Here is a 17,901-nt window from a genome sequence, read left to right on the forward strand (position 1 = left end):
GTGCTTGAAGTATACTATGTACCATGCTGTTTCAAGTACAGGCAGTGCCTGCACAATTTCTGTAATAAACAAAATTTAAAACACTTGCATTTCTGAGATAATTTGTCTCTCTAAAACCCGTTAAATGAATGATGGCTTCAATTATATCCTCCGGTAGTACCAGATTTTAAAAAGCTTTAGTTTAGATATATTTGTATTCATAATTTTATGTTCTCTATGTGCTTCCTTTCAGTTTGTTTCTCTAAATAGATTTTGGTTATAATATCAATAAACTATCCAAGACAAAAGTGAACCAGAGCACTTATCTCACAAAACTTCCTTACAGTTCATATTAACATTTTTGGCTTCTGCTGTGTTACACACCCCTTTCTGCATTGGTATTTCTTTCTAAGCTGAGGTCACCTGGATGGGTTTCTTGGGTTACTGTGCAATCATTGGGCTGTGTTTTCCTCCGTGACTATACATGTAGCAGGGTGTGGGGGGAAGAAGGAACCAGTTCCCATTCTGAGCTGGTACTGCTGGTGTGCACAGCTTTAGCACCCTGGCTTCCTTCTGCCTGTGCCTTCCTCTGGGGAATAAGGTGAGAGAGCTTTTCAGTAATGGGACAAACAAAACCAGCAGCAGTGGTTGATCCAGAAGAAGAGGACAGGACAGAGGGTGTCTGCCTGTGGCATGGGGTGCAGGCAAGCAAATGCAGCCCTGCATTTGTGCAGCAAGCCCTTGGCAGGGGCTGCACAGGCTGCAAGCCTCCAGACACTCCTTTGGTGGTGCTCTATCAAGAGCCATTTGCTGCTTGTAGGGTAAATTAAAAAAGCTGAAGGTACATGTACAAGTAGGTAATTGCTACTGATATTTCTCTGCAGTGACAGTCTGAATGTGAAGAGAATATTTCAAGTGACTCTCTTCCTTGTTCTGCCACCTGTGCCTGTGATCAGTCAGTGTGATAAACTCAGCTTTCTGCAGAGCAACTTTTGTACTAAGTTTCAAAATCTCTCGGCGATCTGTATTTAATACCTGGTCTGTGCTAATGGAGAAGGGGAGCCCGGAGGTGAAGTGTTCATGCAGAGCTGGCAGCCTGCCTGCTCTGCAGGCTGAGCCTGGGCACAGCCTGCTCCTTGGTCTGTCTCACAGACCTGCCCGGACTGTACTGGCTTGGTGATCTCTCCTGTGCCACAGTCTGTCATTTTGGGTGTTGAGCTACCCTGAAATTCTGCACAGAAATTCCTCCTCAGGAAAGCCAGCAGTATACCAGGCTGGTGTTCTGCCTGGGCACACACCCTTCCCTCTCCCCTGAGATGATTTTCTGCCCTGCTAAAGGGCTTCACCACTCTCATCCTCCTTGTAGGCTCAGTTTTGTTCTCAGGACCTTTCAGTCCATCTCTAGAGTTGGCTTGAATCCTCTCACAGTAGCTTTCTGTGCCAACCCAGGCCTGTCTGCTTGCTCCCCCTTGCATTTATAAAGGGCAGAAACCATCAAAGTCCCTCAAACTGACGCCAGCCCTTCAATAAAGTTGTACCAATGTATTGAAACATCTTGGTTTTTAATGGTCAGGGAAGAGGCAGAAAACCATGGGGGTGTGCCATGAATCACATTGTGGTTTGCAGGCTAAATTTTATAATGACTTTATCATTAAAGTACTATTTGTGTTTTCCTTCAGAAAAGTTTGCATTAATAATGAGTAATTCAACTTAGAGTTGATTTACAGGCAAGATTAAATTTTTAATCAAAATTACTTAAAGCTAATTTTAATCACAGTTTCAATCAGCAAAATCTGTGACAAATAACTGACATTAAATTTTATTATAAGTATACACATTTTTAGTGAATTTATTGAAGAAAACAAGATTCTAATTGAATAACAACTATAAAAGCATGCTAGCTTGCAACTGGCCAAACCTTACATTGAAAAAATTACCTAGGTGCTGTTTTATTTCACTACCTCTTTATTCAGTTATTTATTCCTACTTACTCATGCAAATTCTTGACTTTTATTTAAGGAACAGTGAAGAACATATTCTGACTTGGTAGGAGTTATACTGTCATAGAGGAATTTATAAGCAAAATATACAAACTGTCATGAAGACAAAGTTCAAGATGTTATATATTGGGAAGAATTCTTTGAGTGTTCTTTGGCATTTGAAAACAGTTTAACTAAAATCCCAAATCCTTTGAGATTTTTTTGAACAGAGAAAAAGCTTTAATGTTTACTCAAAAGTGGTAGAGGAAAATGCAGTTCATAGTCCATCAGTTTGTGATCTTTGCAGCCACTATTGGTTAAAATGAGGTAAATAAATTGAAATGAAGTAAAGAACCTTTTAGACAAGGGTATCCTTTTGGCAGTTGACAAGTTTTGCTGCATTTGCCCGCAAGTAAAAGAGCAAGCTCATCTGTAGAATATGCAGTGGGTGATAACTGCTGGAGATCTGCATAGTGGGATAGGAAACACCAAGTAGGTGTAGAACAGGGGAATAGAGATTGTTTGCCCTTTCTCATAAAAAGCCCCAAGAACTATCAAGCTTGGGAGAGGCAATTTCAAAGCAAAATAAGGTAATTTTTCTTAAAGTGAGTAGCACAACAGGGGAGTTCTCTGCTGCAGGCTCTGGATGACTCTCTTGCCTTTTTAGTCTGGACTAACAAGTTTAGTTGTTTTTCTAATAACTTTGAACAATATTTTGCCTGAATTATCAAATTCCTGTGTACTTAATAAACAGATCTGAAATGTGTAATATTTAGGATTATTTTTAATGAAGGGTTATATTTAAGGATTATTTTTTTCTTCTTAGGTTTAAACCTGCTGTGATCAAGATAAGCATCTCTCTTTTGGCTGCAGAAGAGAAGACCTGGAGAAGAAAGTCCTGCCAGGATATGTGACATGCCAGGAGCTATGGGATATCCTATCCCACGTTTGGTGCCTGGTGTGCACTGGGGCAGGGCCACTGAGGATTCAGCTGCCTAGCTCTGTCACAGCTGTGCAGCTCCCCTGAGACCAGGATAATTCTGCTGGGAGGACTTCAGATAAAGGTGTGAAGAAAGCTACTGTCTGCAGGGCCCCTGGTGTTGTGGGTGCTTTTTGCACACAGGCTGGTGCAGACTGCCAAGTGCTGCATCTCCACTTGGAAGGACTGGGGCCAGCTGGATTTGCATGCTGGAGTTCCAGCTCAGCTTCTGCTTGGGTGCAGCTTCCATTTGGAAGTGTCCAGAGTCTGCTCTGTGACCCTGAGATCTCAGCTGGATGCTTTTCTATTCCTTCTCACCTTACCTCAACACCTCAAGACATCTCTTTCAAAATAATTTGTCATTTGAGCTGTGCTGTGTGACAGTAAGTATTTGTAGTGTAATTATTTCAGTGGAGAATAATGGATTGTGAATTTTTTTTTTCTTTGGTTACTACTTCAAATAAGGATGGGACCTCGTTAAGCTGAAGTATTTAGAATAAATTCATAGTTGATATTTTGGATTTTTTTTTAGGTTTTATACAGCTGAGATGCAAAAAGCATCTGCAGATTTCTTTCCTCTTCAGTCACTGCAAGCAAGAGATTCATCTGTTGAGATGATTACACAGTAAGATACAACATGTTCAGACAACCTTCCCTGTAATTTTCACAGTTTTGCTTTTTTTTTTTTTTTTTTTTTTTTTACCCTGCCATTCCTGCCCAAAATGCTGCTTCTATTTGCAGGCATTTGGGCTGTTCTGTAAAAGCTTAATGTCAAGCTCAGTAAGTCCTTTGCTGCCTTGCTGTGTTAGAGCAGAGGTTTCTCTGCTGGCAGGGTTCCCAGCACTCGGCTGCCCCAGTAGCTGTGGTCTGCAGCTCCTCGGGGACTTCTGGTCACTTAGAGACTGAATTTGATTTTCAAGTACTTCCTAGGTGAGAATGGGGAAGGTACTGACTGCCCAGCTCCCCCTCCTTGCCATGAGCAGGGAGCAGTGGGCGTTGGATTCCAGTTGACTCATCTGCATCGCTGAGGCTTTTTTATTTTTAGATGGAGGGATGCTCTGTAATATTTCAGCACAAGGGGTGATTTACTTGTTTCCTTCCACTTCTTGTCCTTAAGTAGCTGTTCTTAGTTCTGACTATGTGCTTAAATTTGATGCTTCAAGTAATACAGTCTTTTGCAAAAAAAGTGTCTGGCCACGTTTTTGAGGATATTAAAATGGACAACAATGTCAAATGGCCTGCTTTCATGTTGATTACTAGGTGGGAATTAAGAAAAATCAAGGACTAAAGGCTAAGGAGCCAGTTCAGAAAAATGGAATGCTAAAAAAAGATAAATTTCCTGAAAATATTACTTATGGAATAGTGTAATTTGATTTAAAATGACTTTAAATATTGTGTGAAATAACACAGGTAGTGTAAGATAAATTACAGAAGATGGACTTTTTTAGTTTAAAGCTTGGAAAGAACCTTTGATATAACAGTAGTGTATTAACTAGTCTGCTGGGGATAATTTAATTTGCTTCCCAGTCCCTGGGGAGATAAGATTTAAGTGTGAAATAACCACAGGGTGATAATAGACTAAGTGGACTCGATTTTTATCTGTCAACAATTTTTGCTGCAGAGGTGGAAAGCCTATGCTTTTTAAAATATTTTTGCCTGTAACCATTTCTAGGTTTTGTGTTGGTTGCCACTCTGTAGAATATTGAACATGATTAGGATCTGTGTTCCTGGGTTTTGCTAAAACCATACAATATCTATTGATGAATTATTAAAACCCTTCTTTGGATACTGGCAGGGAATGTGAGGGCCAGTGATGGTTAGACACAAACTCTCCCTTCTGTGCTGTGAGACCCTGCATGGGGTCCAGCAGCCATGAGATAGTGCTGACAGATCTCCTGTAAAAATTAGTCCAGGTTCAGTTTGGTTCATAAAAAAGGCAGTAAAAATTGCCAAGGCAGCTGACATTGACCTGGCCAGAGTAGAAGTGTGATGTAATCTGGAACTTGAATTCTCTCTCCATTATCAAATTTAATAGTGTCCAAAATAGTGCTGAGTGGGTATGAGAAATAAACCCCAGCACTTCTGCTGTTCCTGGGGCTTGCTTGGTGTGGTTGGGTAGGGATCTGGATTTTGGTTTTAAAGATAACTGGGCTGTGTGGTGCTCTTAAGCCTGTGGGTTGAGAGCTCAGTAAAATAATTCCTGGCTTTAGAATAGTCAAATATCTAGAAAATATTCCCTTTTCAGCATATTTACTTAAGTCCTCTAGTAGTATATAACAGATATGTGCTCAGAATATATAGGCCTGTAGTATCTTATATACATATCTTTTTTACATTTATTAATATGTAATTCAGAAACCAAAAAATATTTTTTTTCTGCTATGGGCCTTTTATTGCTTAGTCAGTAAAATGGAAGAGTTATGATTTATGCTTCCCTACTCCAACTGGCTACACTGAGAAATGGAAATAATGATGGGGCTGTGGCTCAAACATGGGATTTCAAAGCAAGAATGGCTTGGCTGTTGCTCAGATTTTCTCCATGACCTCCAAAAAGTAATTTTCCTAGCTTCCACTTTGTTGCCTTTGTTGCAGTATGACTGCTAGTGCAAAAGAACCATGCTGGAATTTTTAAAGTGGGAAAATCTTTTAAAATTCCTGATTCATCCAAGCATCATGCACTGTGGTCCTCCAGAGTACCTTCTGCATCAACCCTGCACAGTTTAAATCTTTACTCAAGGCCTCCCTGTATGCACCCTCTCATGTCCCTGTCACTCCCCCAAAAGGAAGGTGGTGATTGAAGCAGGGCTATTAGCTGATTGTTGATCTTCTTTCTCTTGCCTTCCTCTGTTCCTAGGATGCAGGGGCTCTAATCCAGGATGAACGAATGCTACTATGACAAGCGCATGGACTTTTTCTACAACAGGACCAAGGCGGACACGGCGGATGAGTGGACAGGCCCACAGCTCATCGGCGTTCTCTGCTTTGGCACGTTCTTCTGCCTCTTCATTTTTATTTCCAATTCACTGGTCATAGCAGCTGTGGTGAAGAACAGGAGGTTTCACTTTCCCTTTTACTATCTTCTGGCCAACTTGGCAGCTGCAGACTTTTTTGCCGGCATCGCCTACGTGTTCCTGATGTTCAACACGGGCCCGGTGTCCAAGACGCTGACGGTGAACCGCTGGTTCCTGCGGCAGGGGCTGCTGGACACCAGCCTGACGGCGTCCCTGGTCAACCTGCTGGTCATCGCCGTGGAGCGCCACATGTCCATCATGCGCATGAAGATCCACAGCAACCTCACCAAGAGGAGAGTCACCTTCCTCATCGCCGCCATCTGGGCCATCGCCATCTTCATGGGCGCCGTTCCCACCCTGGGCTGGAACTGCCTCTGTGACATTGCTGTCTGCTCATCCCTGGCACCCATTTACAGCAGAAGTTACCTGGTGTTCTGGAGTGTCCTAAACCTGGTTGTGTTCTTCATTATGGTGGTGGTTTACATCAGAATCTACATGTATGTCCAGAGGAAAACCAATGTCTTGTCGTCGCACACCAGCGGGTCCATCAGCCGGAGGAGAACCCCTGTGAAGCTCATGAAGACTGTCATGACTGTCTTAGGTAAGAGACTTCAAACCATGGTGGGCAAGGCTGGCAGTGCCATATTGCTTTGTGTTGGTTTGGTTTAGCTTTTATATGAAACAAACCAACAAAAAAACTCCACAAAAATTGGTCAGCCCACCTAACACAAAAAAAACCTCACTGGACTTGTAAGTACTGGAGGCATCTAGACTTCTGTGTGCTTTAGACAGTGAAATAGCTTTTGTACTATGCAGAAACATGAGATAGAGAACTGGTCAACACATAGATGAAAAGTAGATGCCTTGTTACAAAACACAAATTGCGAAGGTAAAGATTTTTTGCCTTATTTTTTTTTAAGCAGGAAGATGAATCGCTTTGGAGAAAGGCTTGTGAAGGTTTATAATTATGTAGTAGAACATTTTCAAAATAATGATTTTAATATTTGCACAAGGCCATGAGCACTAATATTGGATGTTGATAGTTTTCTTTGCACATCTTCCCCTTGGTTTCCCCAACACAGAAACTTCTTCCCCCTGGAAATGCATCTTCCCTAGGGAAAGGATAGAATGGCTGTTGGGTCTGTGATTTTGACAGAGATTTGTTTTTCAAGTGAAGGATTTACTTTCATTCTGTGGATATTGCAAGGTGCAAAATGCTTTTAGATAATGATGGTACAGCCTAATGTTGGATCTCTAAATCATAACATGAGATTTGCCCTGGATTCTACCCTAAAGACAGTGTTGATCCTTGAGCAGCTCAGATCACTTCATCAGGGAATTGTGATGTAGTGCACACTAAATTAGAGATGAACACAGCAGGTGACAGATCCTTGGAGCAAATACCAGCTGTAGCAGTCAGTTTTCCCCAGAATTACTTGAGTCTGAACAAGATGCGTCCTGGAAACCAGATATCGCGTAAGCAGGGCTCCAGGTGCAACAGGAGTTATATTGAGACATTTGTGAAGCTGGGCTCAGGTGGTGCGGGACTCTAAACCCAAAAATATGGCTTTACTGCTCTGACAGCTGCTCTGAGGTTGGATGAGCCAATACAGTAAAGCTGGAGCTTTTGGGAAAGCTGGTGGTCATGTATGCCTGGGACACAGCTGCAGCATGGCAGTATCACAGAGCTCTGGGAGAAAATGTGATTTTTAATGGAGGTAGGGCTTGCCAGGGGAAGAAGTTCAAGTTGAGGACACTTTTTTCCCCTTGCAGTTTTTGGATGCTGTTTGGATAGTCTGACATCTGATTTTATTACTTTTTTTCTGAAATAATAGAGCTATGCTACATAACACCTTTGTCTACCAAATGATGTCTTAAAGAGCTTCAGAAGCTGAAATCCATTAAACTTACAATGCCTGACCATGTAAAAGAAAGTGGACTGATAGTTCAAGCATGTACAAGGTTCTCACTTGTGTTTCTGTGTCTTCTGGAGTTGGCTTGTCCACTGCCAGAGCCTTTTCTTTCTAAAACCTTCCCCAGCTGTTCTTCTTTTGAGATTCAGTTTGGTGGTTGTTCCTGTCCCCCTGCCCTTGACTTGCAAGAGTAAGGTTTGATCTTTTGCCCTACCTTTGCTCTTGTGCTGTGAAACCTAAACCATCCACCTGGAAGGAGAAAATCTCTGCAGGAAAACTCAGAATTGCTCCAAATATACTACTTCTAGTGCATGGGGATGAGTAAACTGTAGTTAGCTGCTGCATTGGAAAGAGACAGAAAACAGAGCACTTGTAAAAAGCAGCTCTCTGAGCATTTCTGTTGAAGGCAGAACTGCACCCTGCAGCCCATGTGGGAGTGGGAGGGACAGGGATGGTGGCTGCCATTCACTTATCCCTTGGGATCCTTTAGCCTGTGGCAAGCCTTTGGTGTTCTCTGTGACTGTGCCGCTGTGTGGAAATAAACCTCACTTAAAATCTCATTTCAAATTTGATACCTCTTTTACTAGAGAGTGAGGCTTTAGGACTATGGGTTGATTTGAAGTTCAGCATTAGCTTCCTCTTACAGCATATGGCTTTTCAGCCATGAAATTGAACTGTAATTCAAGCAGAACATTTAATGTTATTGTGTGCTGGGCCAGACAAATCTAACTTAGCTTGAGCACCACTTTGGAGATCATAATTTTGTATATTTACTTTGTCAGTCAGAAACAAAACCAAAACAGAGCCTGCTTCCAAAGAAGTTAAATTATGCTGGTTTTCCTGGGTGTACCATCCACTTCAAACTCTTGGGTCAGAGCAAATGTATTTTGGCATGTTCCTTGATATCAGTTCTCCAAATTTTGACTCTGAGGGGCTTTTTATAACCATTTATTCACAAGAATGAGAACTTATCTTTTTTAAACAGTTTGAAATGTCTCTCCTGGCCAAGTCATTCAAGCACTGTGTGCAAAATGTATTAAAAACCAAATAGCTTGTTTTCTGGACATTCCAATTACCACAGGAGTCACCAAGTGACCAAAGTTCCAAAATTCTGCTTATAACTGCTGCAAGAGTCTAGAGCTATATGCAGCATGTGGCTTTTGCCCAAAGTAGTTATTTTTAATGTTTTTTTTCCAAAACGTCTGAAAATGCTTTGGAGTACATGCCTGCTATCATCTTAACTAAAAGCCCATCCCAAGATGCTGTGCTGGATAAAGCATAATACATTCTTGTTCATGTGCTCTGTTGTTTTCATGGGAGAACCAGGACAAAATCCTTCTCCTCTGCTGCTGTGTGGAAGGAGGCTGTGTGTAGCTGGGTACTGCTGGCATGCTGCTCCTCCCAGCTTCCCCCTGCTCCCTCCTTGGGAAGGCTGGGCTGTGGCTGGCTGCCCTTCCAGCAAAACATCCCTGTCCTCTCTGGTGTTCTCCTCCTGTGGTCCTACAGCTGAGAGTTGGGGTACTGAGATTTTAGTGTAATTTCATGGATTCCTGGTGGCCACAGCTACAGTTGTACCCTCACTTAGGCTTGGAGGGTCTCTTCCAGAGGCTGGGAGACTGCTCCTTCTAATCTGCATATTCCTGTCATAACCCCTAGAATTGTCCATCATAGTGTGGGAGTAAGGCTTTCCCTTGGACATGCTGAACCACAGGGACTTATCTAGTGGAAGCTGGATGATGTGAAACCAAGGAAAAGGGCCTAGAATCCACTTGGGCTGACCTTGTGGCATAGCCCCAGCTCAGCTGTGAGTGTAGCTTTGGAGAAGGGTGGCTGCAGGTGTGCTGGTATGTGATTTTTCAGGTGGTTGTGTATGTGGTAGCTCCTCTGAACCTGGCAGCGAGATTCCTGCTGAAATAGCAGCTTTGGAGGGGATGATTTTCAGTTTCAGTGAATTTATAGTTTAATTGGTAACTTGCTGTTTTAACTTAGTCGCACATGTGGCATTGGCAGCTGGAACCTACTGCACGTTTGTTGGGGTTTTTTTTTCTCTCAGTGTTGGCATGCTTAGGGGACAGCAGGATGTGCAGGAGTTTATGAAATGATGCTGTTGAAGCATCAGTAGTGCTTCCAGATCTGCAGGAATTAATTTTTTAAACAGGGATGATGTGATCTACAAGAAATTCCATGGTTAAATCTAATGGAAAGTCCTTAACCTTGAGACATTGTGACACCTGATCTCCCATAATATAGTGGAAAGACTCCAAGTTGTTCTAATCTGTGTGGTGGTAGTCAGGCTGTATTTCATGTCACTTTTGTGAATTTTAAGAGTCACAGAAGTTAAATTATTTTTGGTGTGGGCACTTTGTCAGGGAGGGGAGCTCCTATGGGATAAATATTCTGCAAACAAGAAAATTGCTGAAGGGCAGAGACTGAGATATATTTTTATACTTAACCATGGTTCCCTCTGAAAGCTTGGTGGTAAAAATAACAACATCTGAGCAAGGCTGTGAGTCTGAGACGTGCTTCACTTTAATCTCTGTGGTGCTAAGAGTAAAATGTGTTTTTGATGGAGTCAAAGCAGCGGTCTAGAGAAAGCATTATCCAGTAACTTGGACACTGCCACGGCATTGCCCCATCCTTGTTTTTGGTTGTGGGAAATGTGTGGACACACACCTGCAGATGTCTTTTTTATCTTCCCTTACTTCTGCAGCTGAAACTTTTTATGATTTTGCTTGTATAGATATACAGGGATACATCCTATGAGTTTGGGACCACTACTGCCTGCAGTCATGGGTTCTGTTTGAAGGAGAGATCTGTGTCTTTTCTTAAATGTGCCTTTTGGGGACTCTTTCCTCTCCTGCTGACTTCCATAACAGCATGGTTGTACCTTGCACACTTTATGGTGCAAGTGGTCAAAATGGTTTCAATGTCTGTTCTAAGGAGGGTTTGTTGCTGTCTCAGTTTCTGCCTGGAGCTGGTGGATTGGCAGCTTTGCCAGTGACCCTTGGTATGCAGTGAAAGCTTTGTGTCTGAATGCTTGCTGAGACACTTAACTAGGCACAGTATTGTCTGGGTGACTGGGTTACAGCACTTGTTAAAACTGATGGGATTTGCTGGTGAACCCCAGGACAGCAAATCTGTGCAGTGTTTTCTCCACTGTAGATGATAAGAGAGAGCTGGTGCCCTGCTCACAACTGCTTACTCAGCTTGCAGAAGCCAAACCAGTGTGTAGTACAAAGACTGACCAGGGAAAACAAGTGTTGTGGTAGCAGCATGCAGCTCCCAATGCCAGTGGGCAATGGAGGAATGTTACTGATGTTAACCAGTATCTCAAAACTAACACCATGAAATTAGTACTTAGCATCACAAAAATCTTGGTACAGCAGAGTAGAAAACCCAGTTTCTGAAGAAAGTTGTCTCTTGCCTTTCTGTTCAGTGTTGCCTGGAACAGAGTAAATGAGTTGAATTTTGTCTGTAGTCCAGGAGCACAAGGTTGCAGCAAGATCCACAATACCTTGTCCTGGATGCATTTTTCAGCAATCCTAGTTAAATCACACAGATCCAGTTAACATCCCATTATGGCCTGCCTGTCATTGGGAATGTCCACTCCAGTCCTTGATGGGGACAAGTGTCAGTGCTGCTGCCACCAGCCCATGTGCAGCATGGCTGGGGGTGCCTCAGGTGCTGCTGAGCACTGGGATCCAGCCTCCCTCCCACTGCTGGCTTCCACAGCTTGCATTTGGCAATATCAGCAGCTTTTAAAAGGTGAGATGGACTTGCTTGTTCTACCAGAAGTGTTGAACAGATATCCACATCCCCAGGAGACCTTTTAGGCATCTAGATGCTATTATTTGCTGAATTACTTTTTTCTAAGCTCCAAAATGGGTAAACTCTGCTGTGATAAGTGATTGAACAATGTACCAAGGAAATTCCAAACTGTGACTGCCGGGCAGAGTTGTAATTTTCTATTTCTGTATGTCAGACAGCAATTGTGGCTTGTGCTAAGTTAGTATTATCATGCATTTGGCTGCTCCTTCCCTGGGCTCTGGGCAAGGGATCACGGGGTGCAGAGCAGTGGGGAGACCAAGGGGCAGATGGGGCAGTCCAGGGCCCCTCTCCTCTTGTGGCTGAGGCTGCATTTGGTAGCAGTGTTGCCCTCACTCTTGGTGTGGATGTGCAGGAACATCAGAAGGTGCAAATGCAATATTTGACTGCCCTGTAAGCTGTGGTTTTAATGCTTTCTTTTTGCTCTGTTCAGTCTGTCTAAGATCTCCCTTACACTCCCTTTAAGTTTTTTTTTCCTCTCTTGCAGAGTTTTCCCTCACTACTATGCACTTACTTCCTCATACTTTTTGTTTTGGTTTTGGTTTTTATTTTCCCTGATCCTTCATTTCTCTGCCCTGACTGCTATATCCTTCACTTCACCTTCACCAACTCATCTAATTGTTTCCTCCTCTTTTCCTCTGTAGCTCATATTTTTTCCTGCAGCCAAATTAGTGTGTCTCAGCATGCAGAGGCTGGGAGGGAGCAGTGGAAGGAGGTGAGTTCAGCTCTGACCAGGGAGCCCCACAGTGTGCTGTAGGCAGTGACACACATCCTACACTAACTGTGGGTTTCCCACCCAGGACATGTTTAAATAATTAATTGGCACTGCAGAGTCAGCTGTGGGGTGGCAGGAGACTTGTCATATTATGTGGATCATATTATGACAGTGATGGAAGTGAACCACCTGATGTCTTCTCCTCTAGTACATGAGAGAGATGAACAGAGGAAGTGTGTTCCAGTGCCAGTTCTCTGCTTTTAAATGCTTCAGAGCTCTTGTTTATTTATCAGCAAGGATAAATCACTGTTGTGATGACCTTTCCCATGTGTGTTTGAGTTTATGCTGTCAGCAGCTCAGATTCTTGCTCCCTGCAGTCTCCTGAGAGCAGAAGAGCTGTTGCAGATATAATCTTGCTACTGTCATTAGAATTTTGTCCATTCCTAATTTTATCATTTTTGTGTATAATTTTGACAAACTTGATAATCTTGTAAGATACTAAACACTCCAAAACCCTAGAAGTTTGAAGTCAGGTTTGGTTTTCTTTTTATTGTCTCCTGTATTTCTAGGTGCCTTTGTTGTCTGCTGGACCCCTGGCCTGGTCGTCTTGTTGCTCGATGGCCTGAACTGTACTGACTGTGGGATTCAGAATGTCAAAAGGTGGTTCCTTCTCCTGGCCCTGTTGAACTCTGTCATGAATCCAATTATTTATTCATACAAAGATGATGAGATGTGGGCTACCATGAAAAGGATGATTTGCTGCTCCTCTGAGGATAAGAGCCAGGAGAGACGCTCATCTCGGATCCCCTCGACCGTTCTCTGCAGGAGCACGGATATCTCGGGCCACTACATTGAGGATGGCATTATTCAAGGGACCATTTGTGGAAAAGGAGATCTTGGTGACAAAGGAAACTCCTGAACTGTGCAAGGGACTGACTTGGCTGGAAAAGGAGAGGGGGAAGGGAGAGGTTTTGTAAGAGGAGATTGACTGGCAAAGCTAGTAAACAATATATCCACTTTGTTCCAGAGCCTCAACTCCAGTGTTAACAAAAGTTCTTATAAATAATTGCCTGATGGAAAAACACTTTGTAATGAAGAAAACTTTCTGTGCTGCCATCCTTTTTGTCTTTCAAGTACATGAAATTGTTTTTCATGTGAATGGAATAAATACCTCTCAGAGACTTCTTGTGCATGGAAACAAAATGTAAGCAATGTGGAGAAACCCTCCTTAAGCTCCTACGGAGAGAAGAAACCTGCTTGACTATGCAGGTTTGGCAATCATTGAGTATTTATGCTTTGAATAGTTTCTGTGCATTTTTGAGGAGGATTGTAGACTTGGTTGGACAGAACTGTGACCTCTTTTTTTTTGGTTTGTGAAGTTCATGAAATAGTTCATGCTTACCTCTTCTCTTCCTCCTCCTTATCTTGCTTTCAAAATAGGTAGTTTGATAGTTTATTAAAGCTATGCCAGGAGCTTGGCATGGGAGACCCAGACCAGGTATCAGTGTGTGTAAGTATGTCTGACTGTGGATATTTCTGAAAGTACAGAAAGCACAAAAGCCATTACTTCTTCTTTAGTGGGGTGAATGCTGCAGGCTAAGACAGTGCACTCCCTGCTGCTATTGTGTAGGCAGGTGTTGAGGGTGGATTAACAGAAAAGCAGTGAGGCTGTGGTCATTATGCTCATTTCTTGCTTCCCTAGATAACATCAAACAGGTGTGCTCACTCCTCTTTACCTGCCGTGCCACTGACAGAAATGAGATCCAAAGCCTGGCTTACAAGAGAAATTTTAAGTGAAGCTTAAATACCCATATCTCCAGGTTCAATGAAGCTATTTAAAATAGAAATTAATTTACAGGCAAAAAAAGCCTGAAATCAGTTTAAGCCCCTACCATAGTACAGTCTGCATTGATTGTTGGACCTTGTCTGGACCACAAAGAACCTCTGATTTATGAGCAGATGTTACTGGAACAAGTACTTGAGCAAGAGACCATGAAACAGTGAGCCATGGAGGGCTTTCAGCATTGTGAATGATCAAATCTAGTGCTGATGCAACCACAAACAGCTGGAGTTGTGACTTATGGACTGTTCTCTAACAGAGTGTCCAGCTCTAGGGTAAACTTCTTATATTTAAACTTTCAGATTAAAAGCTGGGCTGTGGATTTCTCAGTACTCTAAAAAGCTGATTTATGCTGTCTGGTTTCAACAGCAGTGAACTCCCTGTTGCCATTTTAACTTCAAGAGGAGTTTCATGTGTTGTTTCCTAGAGAAAATCTGATCCCTGGTATTAAGGCAGGTGACCACAACCAGAGGTCACTTCAAAAAATTTTGTAAGTTTTGGCCACCTGGAATTATCAGAGAACAACACCAAGAATATATTTTATGAAGCTGAAAGATAAAGTTCAGCTGCAATTTGGACAAATTCTTCCTTGGGTTCCACTTGCATACGGATATCTGGACTGTGTTGGTCAAACAGAACCAGCCCTTGGCTCAAAGGCTGAGCAGAGGAGTTGCAGAATGCACTGGGGGACTTCACAGCAGCCCTTAGCATATCTTACAAACCCAGCAAGGCCCTGTTCAGAGAGCTCTCCCATATCATGCATTATCTTGTAGGGATGTGGCCCAGTATTCAAGGTAGATACTGTATTTCAGTAATGCTAAAAATGTTTACACATTTTTTGCTATTATAATGCAATTTTTTGGTGCAAATACTACTTCACTGCTTTGGTATTCTGAAAAGTGTGTAAAGTGGTGCTTTGTAGGGGTGGTGGTGTGGTGGGTTGAGCCTGGCCAGAGACCAGGTGTCCACCAAAGCTGCTCCATCACTCCTCTCCTCAGCTGGACAGGGGAGAGAAAATAAAACAAGGCTCATGGATCAAGATAAGGACAGGGAGAGATTGATCACTGATTATAGACTTGACTTGGAGAAAAATTAAGTTATTACCAATCACATCAGGGTAGGATAATGGGAAATAAATCCATATCTCAATACTTTCCTCCCATCCTCTGTTTTTCCTGGGCTTAGCTTTACTCCTGATTTTCTCTATCTCCACTCCACAATGGTGCAGGGGAACAGGGAATGTGGTCAGTTCATCAGTCATTGCCACTCCTTCCTCCTCATGGTGAGGTTTCCTCACACTCTTCCTCTCTCTTTGTGGGGTCCCTCCCACAGAACACAGTTCTCCTCAGATTTCTCTAGCAGCATGAGTCCTCCATGGAGTCACTGGCCAGCAAACCTGCTCCAGCATGGGCTTTCCATGTTCACAGCCTCCTGTGGGCATTCCCCTTCTCCAGCAAGGGATCCTGCCAGGCTGCAGGGAGATCCTTGCTCCACCATGGGCCTCCATGGGCTGCAGGGGAAGCTCAGCTCTGGCACCTGGAGCACCTCCTGCCCCCCTTGGTGTTGGCACAGTTGTTTCTCTCACACATTCTCACTCTCCTCTGCAGCTGCAGTTGCACAGGATTTTTTCCATCCATCTTAAATAGGTTATCCCAGATCCTCTGCATGGACTCAGCTTTGGACAGGGGTGGGTCTGTCTTGGAGCCAGCTGGCATTGGCTCTGTCAGACATTGGGAAGTTTCTGGTTTCTTCTCCCAAAAGCCACCCCTGTACCCCCCTGCAACTACTGCAGTGCACAGTTTGTCTGAACTAGGCTGAAGCTCTGTATACAAACCTAATAGAAAATAAAATGGTACTTCAAAATGTTTTGCTTCCTGTTTGAATGATGATTGAACAACGATGAGGAAATGTTGTTTCATGTCACTGTGGGTCCAGGGTGGGGGTGGGTGTTGTTTTAATAAAATTTTCCTATTTACTAGCAATACTAGCCAGTGTATTGCTTGGTTGAATCAGCCCCTGAAGAGAGCTTGGATGAAGATCTTGACCATCTGCAGCAGAGGAAAAAACAGGTCTCTCCTGCAGAGCTTGGGATTTAGCATGCAATACAACTACCTTTGGATGATATAAAGGTGACTTCTGTGAAGGTAAAGGTCTCTTCTTTTTTTTTTTTTTTTTTACAGCACCTCCTCCAGTGGACTCCTGGTCTGGGTTAAGGTCTGAGAGGTAATACCAATCATTCTGCTACAAGTAATTGGGAGGGTTTGAAGTCATCCTTTCTGTTGTCTAAATTAGAAAAAAAATGAAGAAGAACCCCTCCCTCCACCCAAAAGCTTTCAACAAAACAACCCCCCAAAAGCCTGCAAACTGATGCTTGGAGAATGGTACTATTTGCAGTGATGTCCTTTGTTTCTTCAGGATGCTTTCCTTGGAGCTGCTACCTCATGATCTACTGCTATAAATTGCAATGTGACATGACTGGAAAAGGAAACTGATCTTGCATCAAACTTTCCTATGAGTTGCTACGGCCCAGGCTGTGTAATGTTTCCCATATCAAACTGTCTAAACATCAACCTACTCACAGAGCAGGGAATTCCTTATTAACTGCATAAACATTTGTCAGAAGAGTTTGTCTCAAGGAAACCATTAAAGCACTATTTATACTTGAGTAGGAAAAAGAATAATTAAAAGAACAAAGAGTAGTTGGTGAAGGCAAGTTCTGTGGGGTTCCCTTGTTCCTTTTTTCACTAATATCCCAAAATATCTGTGTGAACACTCACAGAAACCCCAGGACATGAGTTCATAGGAGGCAGAGGAAGGAAAGAGAAGAGTTACCATTAAGTCAGACAGTTATGAGATTCTGCATATTCCTGGTGGTGTTGGAGGTCTTTCTGCATCTGACATCCTTGAGAGCTGCTGCATTGCAGAAAGTAGCAAGCAGATACTTCTAAGACAATGTTTTCATAGCAATTATGGTTTGAAAACCTTTTTTTCTCCTTCTCTTTTCTCCCTCCAGCTGCTCCCAAACCAAAGTTACTTTTCCAGTTGACCATTGGGTCCAGGAAGAAATGCTGCCTGGCTTTTCCCAGGGCAAAGATGTATGGTCTGTCCTCTGTGATTTGCTCTCCCATAAAGCCTGTGTGGCCACGATCATTAGAGATGCTTTTCAGAGAACTATTATTAAAAGCTGGGAACAATGAGGTTTTATTTTACACTCTAGATCTTTTGAATCTTTCTGGATAAGCAGCTAGACTGATGATTGTTCAATAGCTGTGTGCGTGGGAGAGAGGTTTCCCTGATATCTGTGCTGTCAGTTTGTCCCAGGTGGGTGTTGCTGTGGGTGATGAGTCCTCTGGGACAGCAGCCAGACTGCTAAAGCTTCAGTGCCTCTAGACCATGACCCTTCCACTACTTTGGGGCTGCTTTGCCGTGACTATTTTCCTTCTGTATAGGTTTTTTTGTGAGCTATATTTTTTTTCAGTAATTCCTGCAGATTGGTGAAATACATCTGTATTTGTGCATATGACAGTTTGTGCATATATTTGAACTGCAATAATTACTGCAGCTATATGATGATGCCTTTCTCTGATCAGAACTTTATTTTATACATATTTTTATATATTTTTCCCTTAAAACTCTCTCTAAGTAGCAGTGAACTATAGG

General features: G+C 42.8%; 1 protein-coding gene across 1 annotated transcript; it reads left to right on the forward strand.

Moving 5' to 3' along the window:
- Nucleotides 1–2,784: 2,784 nt before the first annotated feature.
- On the forward strand, nt 2,785–14,459 carry LPAR3 (lysophosphatidic acid receptor 3). The gene is made up of 3 exons (XM_079314500.1): nt 2,785–3,320; nt 5,792–6,549; nt 12,971–14,459. Exons 2-3 carry the CDS (start codon nt 5,814–5,816, stop codon nt 13,318–13,320), a joined length of 1,086 nt encoding a protein of 361 aa, XP_079170626.1. The 5' UTR covers nt 2,785–3,320; nt 5,792–5,813; the 3' UTR covers nt 13,321–14,459.
- Nucleotides 14,460–17,901: the final 3,442 nt, after the last annotated feature.

This window comes from Erithacus rubecula (genome assembly GCF_903797595.1).
Source record: "Erithacus rubecula genome assembly, chromosome: 10".
Lineage (NCBI taxonomy): Eukaryota > Metazoa > Chordata > Aves > Passeriformes > Muscicapidae > Erithacus > Erithacus rubecula.